The sequence below is a fragment of the Galeopterus variegatus genome, unplaced genomic scaffold (genome assembly GCF_000696425.1).
Source record: "Galeopterus variegatus unplaced genomic scaffold, G_variegatus-3.0.2 Scaffold1860, whole genome shotgun sequence".
Lineage (NCBI taxonomy): Eukaryota > Metazoa > Chordata > Mammalia > Dermoptera > Cynocephalidae > Galeopterus > Galeopterus variegatus.
The window spans coordinates 311,768-325,377 of NW_007727971.1; the positions used below are offsets into that span (position 1 = coordinate 311,768).

Consider the following 13,610-nt stretch of genomic DNA (forward strand, 5'->3'; position numbering starts at 1 on the left):
AGTCACATCATCTTAAATGAGAAAAAACATTCTCTATATTCTGTCTGAATAATAGGAAAAAACACTGCTATACAGTGTTCCCTTCTATACCTTCTAATATTTTTCTATTGGTAAACAATCGCATAGCTGGAATAGGGAGAGGCTTAGGACCTACGATCACATGTACTTATCAAGGCTGTGGAAGAGACCCAGGAACATCAGATGCAAAGGTTGGCCTGACTTCTCTTTGTAACCAACCAGGATGTAAGAATGCAAAAAGAGTAGATTAATTTTATATGGCTAACAAAAGCCAGAAATAGCACAAAAAACCAAGTTTGTCAGAAGGCATTTTTGGTCTCAATATAAAGACTTTTCTAACAGCCATAGATGGGCAAAAGGGAAACTGATGCCTGGAGCTGGTGCACTCCCTATGAATCCTTTCACTAGAGCTATTCAAGCACAGTGGATATGCTTCCTGGTGTAGAATGTTCTGGAACCTCCACCACCAGGAAGGATTTTCAACTAGATGCTTCCACAGGGCTACATCTCTCACTCACCAGGGGAAGGGCCCAGCTACTGTACACAGGTAGCCTGCCCCCACCATCAGCAATTGAATGCTTCCAAACTGCTACAGATAATGCTATTGCCTAAACTAGCAGGCTGAAGTCTCAAATTCACATTTTCATTTTACCTCAGTTTTGATTAAAGGCAGGGAAGGTCTCAGTAACTTAGTCTAAGAAAGAAGAGAGAGTGAAAGGGAGGAACCCTGGCTGATGCTTCTCCTGATGCCATGAGTTGTCTGGTCAGCAACCCAGCTGATGTAGAAGAGGAGCAAGCCCACCGCTGTTCTGCTTCCCCACCTTCTCCTTATCCTTTCAGCTCCCATCTCTGCTCCTGATCACGTTCCTCATCTCAAACCTCTACCCAGCACTGGGGGAGACTCTCCTGCCTTTGCATGAGGCTGAAGGAATCTGGGAAATCAGCATGTGGTATGCAAAGGAGTGGAGGCCAGTCCTCAGTCCCACTGCCAGGCCACAAGGAAAACCAAGATGTGTTCTTGGCACTCCACTTTGGATCTCTAACACTTTCCTCTTGTTATACATACTGATTGTAAGTTCCATAGTTGTCTTAGTTCTATATTTCAGGTATATTATGTGTTAAATAGGTTTTTCTAGTCTAGACTGGGAACCTAAAACCCACATGGCTCAAAGTTTCTGTGAGAAAACACTTGAAATAAAACAACCAACTGACTTAAAAAATAACTTCATTAAAATCTTCATCTATCCGGCCGGCCCAGTGGCGCACTCGGTAGAGTGCGGCGCTTGGGAGCGCGGCGGCGCTCCTGCTGAGGGTTCGGATCCCATGTAGAGACTGGCCCACTCGCTGGTTGAGCGCGGTGCGGGCGCGACACCGAGGGTTGCAATCCCGTTGCCAGTCGCGGTACAGGCGCGACACCAAGGGTTGCGATCCTGTTACCGGTCACGAAAAAAGACAGAAAGGAAAAAAAAAAAAAAAATCTTCATCTATCATAGATCACAGTAAATGGGGTTAGGCCTCAAGAAACTGTGAACCCCTGAACAATTTTCCAGACAAATGTTTTTGTTTAATTTTGGGGGGAGACAAATCAGAAGAGTATATATGGGAAACCTTTAATTGTACCAATTGTGATATCAGTCTAATGCCACAGAAGTGGCAGGAAAACGCAAAAGTATATGTAAAACCAAAGCAAAGGTAATTCTGTTGGCAGACTGATATTTAAAATATTTTAAAAGCAACATAATCAAAAAACTACGCCCAAGAAGAAAAAAATGCTTCACTCATAATCCCACTATCCCTCTTACTTAGGTTTGTATATTCTATTTCAATCCTTTTTCATATGCATGTATGTTTTTATAGATGTCTTTAGTTCTATGGGTCTCAAACAATAAACTGCGGGTTATGAGGCATATGGTGAAGGATTTTACTTTCACAGCTCTGGGTACCACACAACAAGTGTGAAAGTTCCCAGATCCCACCCCTCCACAAGTCACAGTATATATAGTGGACGCTGTCTATTGACTGTTCTGTTTACTAATCTAGGCATTTATTAGTTTTCTATTAATGCACCTGACATTCAAGTGTTAACTTCAACAACAATCCATACTTTCCTGAGAGTAGTTGATTAGGAGTTGTGGTTTTGTGGTTTTTTTGGTTTTTGAGTAGGGAAGTGTGGGAGAGAACAGGATGGGGAGGGAGGTGTGCTTCAGCATCCTGACACGGGGCATGGTGGGTGCCTGATGAAATGCCCACTGAACAACTCCAGCAACCTCAGACAAAGCTAGAGTCAGGACCTCCGATGACACTATAATTCTACAGCTTCCCATTGCTGAGGTCAGACAAGGTCAAGAGCAGCTTTGCACCTAGAAGATAGAGCTGTAATGTGAGAATGTTATAGAATAAAGTAGAATCAGGGACAAGCTTTGATTTAGCTAAGGACCAAGAGCAGAATTTCCTACTGAGTGTGCCTTTTGAAGGTCAAGGCAAATCTGGGAACTAAGCATTAAGGAGACAGGAATCACACAGAAGCCTGAGGTCAAAAAATATAATGAAGCAGATAGAGCTGTAATGTGAGAATGTTATAGAATAAAGTAGAATCAGGGACAAGCTTTGATTTAGCTAAGGACCAAGAGCAGAATTTCCTACCGAGTGTGCCTTTTGAAGGTCAAGGCAAAGCTGGGAACTAAGCATTAAGGAGACAGGAATCACACAGAAGCCTGAGGTCAAAAAATATAATGGGTCAAAGTTAGGCAGGCAGCCAAGAAGCAGAGACACTGTGCCAGGGACAAAGTGATACTAAAAGCGAAGCCCAGGCCACCTTCACCAGGATCCCACGCCAGGATTCCCAGGATGACCAGAATATGGAATATCAGCCTGTCTGCTGGGAGGGATGCCCTACAACTGCTATGGTACAATAGTCAGCTGCAGCTGGTTATTCCCATCTGGGGCTGTCCAACAGAAGCCACTGGGCCCTGTGTTGCCAGCGCAATCTCTCACTCTGCACTGCACACGTCTGACACAGACATTCTACCCTCTGCCCTCCCAGTCCAAGCTATTTGGTGCCCCTTTTTGTATAGATGCATACAGAACAGCAATTTGTAGGCTGGATCGATAAGAGAGAACAGAGTGTGCCTCTGAAGCCGCTACATTTCTAGATAAAAGAACTAAGACCCTCTGTGTGGGCTATAGCAGAAAGTAGCACAGAACAAGGATTTGGGACACATGAGCCCTAGCTCTGGCCCCATTTCTATTTGGTCAGTGACCCTGGGGAAATCACTTAAATTCTAAGCCCTATTACCTCCTATTTAACGTGAGGAATGAGCCTAGAATAAGCTCTCAATTGAGAGATCTACAACGTAGTATACAGATGGGAGGCTAGTTTTGAAATGACATTCAGAATAGAATTATTAAAATATAAAAAGCTCTTGCTAGTCTCACATCTGTCCTGTAATCTCTTTCCTAGTTCAATCAAGTGCAGATTATTGCAGGGATAACACACATACCTGGCCAGTGCTATCCAGCTACCAGTGGGCAAATGTTCACGTTACCATTTAGATTTTTGGAGCATATGAAGAATTAAATAATGTAATTATCAAATTAATAACTAATGAAAGTAGGATTTTTTTTAACCCTCCTCTGGTGACTGAAAAAGGCATACCATATACTAATATTTTAATAAAATTAATAAATTCATTTCTGATTCCTAAGTCAGGAAAAAGCAAGCCCATGGAGAGATGTTACAGCTGATTCCTGGGCTCTAGGAAATTATAACCAGCTGGTATAATTCAGGATTTGGGTCCTGAGCTGGACCAACTCTGACTCTGGAAGTCTCTTGCAGCTCAGTTGCTACCTGGCACTCAGACAATGGCAGGCCCTGTGGACTGTTAGGTGACTATGGCTGAAGGACATTCTCAGGAGCCCTCTGCTTTGGTGGTGAGTGGATGCCTTCCTGCCAGGACCTGGTCTGACCAATGGGCATCTCTGGGATACACCTGTTTTGGATGATTTCATAATGTTTTTAATTCTTGAAAATTTCTAAGAATGTGCAAGTCTCACAGGTGATAGTTAAAAAACTATGATATGTAAATACACCTGTGGGAATATTACCCATCAGATGGCAATGAATCTACGCTCTGAAGGTTCTCATTCACATATTCGATTTTGTGAGAGCTTTAAAAAATACAACTGAAAACCACCTGACCCCCACCAAAACCAAACAAACAAACAGACCTCAGTGGAAAAATGAATCAGAAAGAACAGTCTGGACATCAGATGGATCAGGTCAGGTATTAGAGGATGGAACAGATGAGAAGGATAATGATCCCAATGACACTGTGGAAAAAGTGACCAACTCGATGAGGGTGAGGTTGGGGAGACTGGAAAGAAATCAGTTAAGGAAAACTTCCAGATATTGTCTAAGGGGAGGCTGAAGACAGTCCTTTGAAAAAGATATAGATATTAAGGAAATGGAAGGATTTGGGGAATAGAGACTTAGGTATGAATAATGTTTGTTTGCAAAAACATTGATTCGTTTTCTAATTGTAAAATACTTATTTCTCATTATAAGAATTAGAGTAAAAAAAAAAAAAAAAGGAGACACAAGTCATCCATGGTTCTACCCCTCAGAGTTTATCACCAATCAAGTATATTCTTGCCAGTTTTTTTTTTGTTTGTTTGTTTTTGGTTTTGGTTTGCTTATGAGAGTTTGCAAGTACTCTGGATTTTTTATATTGGCCATTTTTATTTCACAAAAACAATATTCTATATTGTTAAATGTGTTTGCAAACATTTTGTGAGTTCCAAAATATCTCATGGAATAAATATACCCTATTTTATTTTACTATTCCCTTTTAAGCATTAGAATTATCTTTATTTTACTATTATAAATAATTCTGTGATGAACATCTTTGTGCAATTCTGAATTATTTCCTGAGACTAGATTCTAAAAAGTAAAATTATTGAGTGAAATTAAAGATATTTTTAAAGCTCCCAATGCATACTGCCAAAGTGCTTTCCGAAAAGTTTTTTTATAAATTTACTTGCACACTAGATAGCAATGGATAAGAATGCCATTCCATTGTACTCTTGCCAGCACTGAGAAATGTACAGATGCAGGAATTATATCTATTTAAACTTTAACTTAATATTCAACGTCTACTAGTCTTTAGGTTGGTCCTCCACACTAAGACAACATGAAGGAATACATGCTCCTACTGTTCCTGGTCTTGTGCTCTGCCAAACCCTTCTCTAGCCCTTCGTACATGACACTGAAGAATATGATGCTCAAGGACATGGAAGACATAGATGATGATGATGACGACAACTCTCTTTTTCCAACAAGAGAGCCAAGAAACTCCTTTTTCCCATTCGATCTGTTTCCAATGTGTCCATTTGGATGTCAGTGCTACTCACGAGTTGTACACTGTTCTGATCTAGGTAAGAACATTAATCAACTTTGTTTTGAGGAATAATACTGTTCTGACAAAATTAAAAGGATGGGAAAAGTCCTCACTGAAATTTCAAAAATGATCTCATTGACTATAAGTGACTTCTTCATTTAAATTTTTAGGTGGAAAGTATAGCAAACCCCAAAGTACACCCAAACTTATTTTAAAAATCAAGAAAATCAGAGGGAAACAATGGGAATTTTATATATAGAACATTTCCTTCTCTTCCAAATTAAATCAAAGCACTGCATTTTAATTTCCTACAGAAAGAATAGATATCACTGCAGTTTCATTGCAGGGTGTTAGCAGGTAAGACAGTACTTTCCAGTAAAATCTATGATGAAATAACTTGCCTGTTCAGAAAAATAAAATGGGTTATTCAGAGTCTGTGAAATCTCTAATCTAGATATTTTAAAGATAATGTTCTATTTGTCTTGAATGATTTGGATTTAGAACTGCCTAGAAAAGTGGCTGAACTAAAGTCTCTTTAAAATTTATAATTCTCTGAGTCTTTTATTATTTTTAATACTGCTAATGAAGGAGCACTCAAGAGCACACTCATGCCCTGCTCAGAGAGGGACGTGATGGGAATGCACATCAAGAGTTGTTATCCTCAGCTATTTCCAAAAAAGGGGACAGCTATGCCCTGCTCTCTGTGGAGGCCAAGGTCTGTGCACAACTCCCATACAGGGCTGATGGCCCATTTAGGGCTATTTCATGAGTCCACATGAGAAGATGGTGCCCCTAATAGCTTTGGACTCATTTACTGCTGTCAGCATTCATGGTAAGAGTCAAAGCACATTACAGTCCACTCTAGAGACTTTCATAAAACTTGTGATGATGTGACAAAATGAGAGAGGTGAACTAACAGCATTCAGAAAAAGGGAAGAGTATTATAAGCTAGAGTAACTGGGAAAGTTTAACAGAAAAGACAGGCTAGAATAAAAGGGAGTTTTAAGCTTTACCTTTGGCATTCTTGTGAGAAAGAGATAACAAGATGCAAGTAACATTTAGGAAAACAAGTCTGGAAGCACATCAGAATGAATGAACAGCAGGAACGAGAAACGCAGAAGCTGAGACAGATCCTGGGTGTGAGAAGAGGTTAGAGTTAGGGAATTATAAGAATGTACTACGCTGCATCTCAGACAAGAAATAACAATACCATCAATTTGAAGAGTCAAAGAACTATGTAAATAAAAAATCCAGGATAAAAATGTGTGTATCTGCTTTGACCCTGCTAGATGTAAACTGGGTAGATTCTGGGTAAGATGGAGAATGTTTATCTTTAGGAGACGTTTATCTTTAGTGTGATCATCCCCACATGCTGGCCTCCATATCTGCTGCTCCAGGGCAGTCACCTGCTTCCAATGTAAAGAATTGGAGGAAACATTATAGAGCTGCTCCAGTACATACCTGCCATCAAAAACCTAAGAAAGCCAAGCTGCCTCATGGCAGACGGTAGCATTTCTATTACCCAGTCTCCTGAACATTTAGCTTTCGGTAAACAAAATACCTTAAGGACACGTGTGACAGTCAGATATGCCATCAGCAGACCCACATACCTCCCCTCCCCCACGACATATGATGAAAAGAGTTTGCGCACTTGTTACACTTCCTCCATCAGGAAATAAAACTCTTTTCAGAGCTTCAACTGACTGCAAAAAGAGCAGAGCAGGAATAGGTTTGTAAAAATCTATGTTACCAAGACAATCCTTTCTGTGGAACCTTCAGCTTCCTACAAGACTTCCACTTCATTTTCTAAAACCCAAATAATCTCCTATTCTTATAAAATGGAAAAATTGATCTATTCTAACAAACGAAGCCATCCCTCTATCTTGCTAATTCATCACGTTACTCCCCTTTGGCTCTTCTTATGTATGCTTAAATTTTTTAAAGAGCTGTCAATTTTAATGTTCGGAGGGGGTAAGTACATATGTCTGTAGAGTAGAATGTTGATATTCAAAATACCTAGGCATTCAGTTCTTCAATTTGGGGCTATTAAATACATGTACTCTTCAGGAGTAAGGGTGGTTCTGTCAAAAGTGTACGAATATCTGCAACTCACTTTAAATACATAAATAAAGATGGATTGATGGATGAACAGTATAAATAGTATAGCTAATATTCCTCAGCCAAAAGTGCATCATTATAACTTGCACCTCAGCTGTTGGTCACCTCCTCACAGTCATAAAAGCAGCCCTAACTTACCTCCACTTATTTCACCTTGGAGCAGATGAGTGGTGACAGCTAGACACCTTGGAAAAATAAATAAGTTACTTTAAAAAGTCCTGAGGCCTTTCCAGAAAGCAAAGTTTTTGTTTTCCGTTACAATTGTTGTTACCTGTTACTTAATAACTACGAATTTTAAAAATGTACATTTCTACCATATTAGTAATCTTATTTTCAGCATGACTCGCTAGTACATGACATGTTTGTTTATTTCTCAGGTTTGACCTCAGTCCCAAGCAACATTCCATTTGATACTCGAATGGTTGACCTTCAAAACAATAAAATTAAGGAAATCAAAGAAAATGATTTTAAAGGACTCACTTCACTTTACGTAAGAATATATGCTCAAATTTTCAAATATTTAAGTGAACATCTATCTATATTATTGCTAAAATGATTAATTATATCACATTACTATAAACAAGTCTTACTTTTCTGTGCAAGAAGAACGACAAAATCCCTGAATTCGGCAGGGTTCTAGTCAATTAAAAATTATAGATTTAATTCAATTAATAATTTAATTCAACTGATGTTTATTGAATAACAGCCAGGTGAAAGGCAGTGGGTTAAGAGTTTAAAGTTTCCTTAAATGAGCTCACAGTCCGTTCAGGTAATAACAGTCACTATACATTAAAACAAACAGGAAAACAATTATTTACAGCACTCATTAGCAAAGAATGTATGAAATCTTTACCCAAATCTGTTGACTTATCTTAAGAAAGCACAAATCTCTCACAGCAGCACAAGGAATATATCTAATTGACTTCTGTATATGTGTATCCCTTACATACATATATGTATATGGCTTCTTTCCTGGACTTTGAAGATGAAAAAGAATTTTTTCCTTACTGTACTTATTAACATTTTAATTTTCTATGATTTAAAAGATTACTATTTCTCTATCTAAACTGTTGAGCCTTCTAGATTTTAGCAAGTAAAACTTCTGATTTAATCTGAAATTCGGTTTGAAGAGAGAACCAGAGCCGTGGCAGTATCATCTCTTCCCCTCAGCACTGCTCTTGCCTTGCTGAGTTCGGTGTGCTGTGAGAGGAAAGCTTCAGTTCTGCACTACCTGAGATGATAAGCCAGGAATGGCTCTTAGGGGCCATTCCCCAAACACTCAACCTATGTTGGAGAAAACAAATTTAAACCTATCATCTCTAGGTGTATTAGTCCGTTTCTGTTGTTTATAATACAATACTTGAAAATGGGTGATTTACAAGAAAACAAGATTTATTGCTTAGTCTTGGAGGCTGGAAAGTCCACAGTCCAGGGAACACATCTGGCGAGATGGGTACAGCAATGCAAGGTGTCAACATGGGGAAAATGGAGCAGAAAGAGCACAGACAGTTCTTGCACTTTCCTTTTAAAGACCTTAGAACCATGCCCCTGACCACCATTATTAATCCTTTCACTGTGGCATGGTCCTACAATCTAATTGCCTCTTCAAGGCCCCACCTTTCTTTTTTTTTTTTTGTTAAAAAAAGATGACTGGTAAGGGGATCTTAACCCTTGACTTGGTGTTGTCAGCACCCCACTCTCCCAAGTGAACTAACCGGCCATCCCTATATAGGGATCTGAACCCGTGGCCTTGGTGTTATCAGCACCTCACTTTCCCAAGTGAGCCACAGGCCAGCCCCAAGGCCCCACCTTTCAATTACCATAATAGGATTTCCCACTCTCGTAATAGTCTCAGTGGGGGGTCAAGCTACTAATACACAATCCATTTCACTAGGTAAGCACAAACAGAAAAAGGTGGAAAATACCAGAACCATACTAGCTCCTTGCTGCCATGCATTGGCCTGGCTCTGCTCCCATATCTGAGAAATGTGAGGTCACCTGGGAAAAGCACAGTGGACCCTGCCAATGACCAATGACGGGAAGGTGACAGTGACAGGTGATAGGAAGGCAGGGACCCTGTCACCCTGGGGTTAAGGACACGCACACTAATCAAGTTTGAGGCATACTGGGGGATGCTCAGTCCTCACATCGAGCCTACATGGCAAGGCTCCTCTTTTCCCTTTCAAACTGTGCAGACAGCTTAGATTTGGTAAGGATCCATATAAAATACAGCTTCCATATATATATGCAGTTTCCATGTATATTACATACATGTATATGCACACATTTGTTTTATAACTAAGACCTCATTTAAATATTAAGACAATTGGGAATAACACAATGGATCCCACCGAGGATGCTCCCAGTCTACCTCACTAACTTCAGACCACTGAAACTTCTGGAGAATAGCAAGACCATTATTCTATCATCAGAAATTGGAAATATAGGCCGGCCCCATGGCTCACTCGGTAGAGTGCGGTGCTGACACCACCAAGGCCGTGGGTTCGGATCCTATATAGGGATGGCCGGTTTGCTCACTGGGTGAGCGTGGTGCTGACAACACCAAGTCAAGGGTTAAGATCCCCTTACCGGTCATCTTTTAAAAAAAAAAAAAAAAGAAATTGGAAATATGGCCTATGAATGCTTTTACCACCTCAACCCATATTCAACTTACATAACCACAAGAATAATAACTAATGGCATATTTAATCCCAGAACCATAAAAAGGTTTTAATTTAATTTGTCATATCATTATTTTATTACATTTTAGGAGTATTCCAGAGACTTAGTCTACATATATTCCTAGTTATTCTCTGGGAAATAAAGGTGTCAGGAGCTTTCTTCAGCCTCCTTGGTTTTCTTTTAGTTGACTTTTATATGGCATTGTATTTAAGGGTGAAGTCAGGTGCACCTGGGATCAAATCTTGGCTCTACCAGGTGTATAAAACAGGGTAACTGGCCTCACCTTCCTCAGCTGTAGGAGGAGGGTAACAATAGCACAGACTTCATAGAATGGTTATTAAGATTAAATGAGAAAACACATGTATGGTGTTCAACAATTGTTAACTAGTACTACTCTCTGGCTAGTATTAGCAGACTGACCCAATGTACTAATGTAAAGCATTTTTTAAAGTATATGCTCTATACTGGAACTGTGGGTATATTGTATAATTATAAAACATTTATTTAATCATATCACCTTATACAGTACCTGCCTTTAAAGAGAATCAAAACATTTTTAAGATATTCTACAAATTCTGTTATGTTTTAGCTGCCTGCTTGGCATTCAGGTTCTTACACAAAGGACAATGCAGTTAGAGAATGACTTAGGTCCCCAAACACTCTCAGACCTCCCAGCTCACTTCCAGCTGTGGTTATCACAGACATATTCATCATGAATTGCTGTCCTACTTCTGAAAGGCTATACTTTTCTCATCTTCTGTCCTTATACATAACCACACTGTTTGTTAATGATGAATTTGGGGCTCTGTGACAGCTATTTGGGGAATTTTTAACTGGAGTCACTCTGCCAGTCCTGTCCTGCCAGGGCAGCATTTGACAGTGCTACATAAGAATTCCTAGCCTACTATGGATTACTTATCCTTCCTTTTATGCAGCTCCAACAACTGCACATTCTAACCAGAAAAGAGGAAAAACAAAAATGAACAAAGCCCTATGTACTCTAGTTGGATCTTCCTGAGGCACATGTTCACTCTGGAGCAGAGCCAGCTCTGATCCTTATTTGCTGAATGACCGTAGGACAGTTATTTTTCTTCACCCATTTCCTTATCACTAAATGAAGAGTAATAATTTCTGCAAAATATACTTCATGGGTGAAGTGAGGGTTCACAAACCATCTATGTGATCAAATTGTTAAATTCCCTCCACTTCATCTTTCAGTGTAACCAAAGGAAAGAACATAATCTTAGTTGGTACCATACACTTCGAAAGGTGTATATTTTACCAGTTGGTAACAAAATGTAGTTTCACCTCTTCTCCTAGGCTTAACCTTTCTCAGATAAAACTTTTAACAGTAACAATATGTCTGGAAGGAGGGTAAGGAAATGGAGACAGACACAAAGGGCCGAGAGTGAAACAGGTAAATGATAAAACAAGTAAAAGATAAGGGAGTTTTCTGACTAGCCAAAGTGTGTATATCTCTGCTGTGAAAAAACAACTACTATGGGCTGGCCTGGTGGCGCACTCGGTAGAGTGCGGCGCTTGGAAGTGCGGCGGCGCTCCCGCCGAGGGTTCGGATCCCATATAGAGACCGGTCCGCTCACTGGTTGAGCGCGGTACAGGCGCGACACCGAGGGTTGCGATCCCATTGCCGGTTGCGGTGCGGGCGCGACACCGAGGGTTGCGATCCCGTTGCCGGTCATGAAAAAAAGACAAAAAGGAAAAAAAAAAAAAGAAAAGAAAAAACAACTACTATGTAAGTAATATCAGTAAGGCATATTAAATCAGTCTGGAAACAATGAGAGATTGTTGTAGAATGGGATTGGAGACAAAATTCACAAAAGAAATGAATTTAGAGTTGCTCCTTGAGAACATTAGATGATCTGGACTAACAGAGGAGGATAAAAGGGTCCTGAAGATGCTAAGCAACCTGCCATCATCCTTGATAAATATCAAAAATTATGTCTGGGTGGAAACCCACAGCAGGGATTTGGAACCCTGAGCAGCAAACAGATCTGCGTAAGGTGTCTACGCACACCACCCTTCTAACAGGAGCCATCAAAGGCAATGATATTTCCCCAAGCCTCAAGCACAGGCCCTATATCTGAGCACAGCACAGCACTATTGCACTGCAAAGGCCACTTTCAAAATAGATCTGAGACAGGAGGCTTCTGATCAAGATGGCAGAATAGACAGTCCCCAGAGTCACTCTCTTCCACAAATGAACCAATTTACAACTATAAAAAGGCAACAACAGCCAAGCAGTGGCTACTAGAGCTCAGGGGAAAAGGAATAGAGACCTACGGAGTGCATGAAGGCAGGAGAAGCCATGATGAGAGAAAGAAAAAACCGCTCTGACCATCTTGTGCTGAGGCCGCTTTAAGGCTGGAGCTGCTGAGCACACAGAGCAGGATCCAGCAAAAGCCACAGTTGTGCCATTCGGATGAAGTTGCTTGAAGGCGGCAGGAGAGAAGAGGGCCTTGGTGGCCCCCAGACCCGCAAGACCACTAATAGGGTTCCTGTGGACCCACAAAGTAGCAAGGAGCCACAACAACTGAAAAAAAGGAGCAATTTGGAAGCTGGTGAGTCACTGCAAGGGACCGGTGCACAGCCCATCTCATTGGAAGTGTTTGCAGTACAGGCAGTGGGGAAGATGGGCCCACCAGGTGAACACTGGGGCACAGTAAGGACAGGTGACTGGCACCCCAGTCAGCAAAGGACCACTCAGAGGAGACTGGTCAGGAATATAGAATTGCATGGGATGCAGTCTGATGAAAAGACTCAGGCCCAGATCAGAGTTTCTACACAACCCAGGTGCACTAGGTCTCTGGAGGGCCAGAAGTACCTATAAAGTCAATCATTAAACCTGAGCTGCACAAAAAGCCTTCTCTAGGGAATCAGCAGCAAAGCAGCAATTTAGCTAAACCACACAGCTCAAGTTCTGGTCCCCACCAGAAGTTCCCCCATTTTAGAAGCAAGCAAAGGACAAAAAATTAGTTCTGGCCCAGGCACACTGCCAGTGCCTCGGGGCCTGCCTGGGGACCTGAGGCATGGAGGTGGACACTGGACCACCCCCCCAACCAGGCACACCGCCAGAGCCAAGGAGCATGCCAAAAACATCACTTTCGTGTGGGTGGCCCACCACAGCCACCACAATAACAACGGCTGCTGTGAAAGCAGCTAGATGCCACAACCACCACACAGAGAGTCCATCAGCCACTGGAGTGCATTGACACAAGGAGAGTCACCAGCAGAGACCAAAGAAGAGGATGTCTCTCTCCATAAAGCCCATTCCAGAGTGACAGAAGAAGCATCTGCTCTATGATAATATTGGGGGACCTGATCACACCTCTCAGCATTGGACAGATCATCTAGGCAACAAATCAACAGAGTAACCAT

The 13,610-nt window shown here is 41.1% G+C and overlaps 1 protein-coding gene across 3 annotated transcripts in view; it reads left to right on the forward strand.

The window, feature by feature from the left end:
• The window catches only part of ASPN (asporin), a 30,286-nt gene that overhangs the window by 3,846 nt on the left and 12,830 nt on the right, over positions 1-13,610 (forward strand). Inside the window, exons 2-4 of one of the 3 annotated variants that reach the window (XM_008579348.1) lie at positions 3,854-3,948; positions 5,177-5,451; positions 7,910-8,022. In XM_008579348.1, the coding sequence (XP_008577570.1) occupies positions 5,208-5,451; positions 7,910-8,022 (357 nt within the window). In that variant the 5' untranslated portion in view covers positions 3,854-3,948; positions 5,177-5,207. Of the gene's footprint in view, positions 1-1,007; positions 1,090-3,853; positions 3,949-5,176; positions 5,452-7,909; positions 8,023-13,610 lie in introns of those variants that run through there. The other 2 variants (XM_008579349.1, XM_008579346.1) reach the window with 2 other exon arrangements.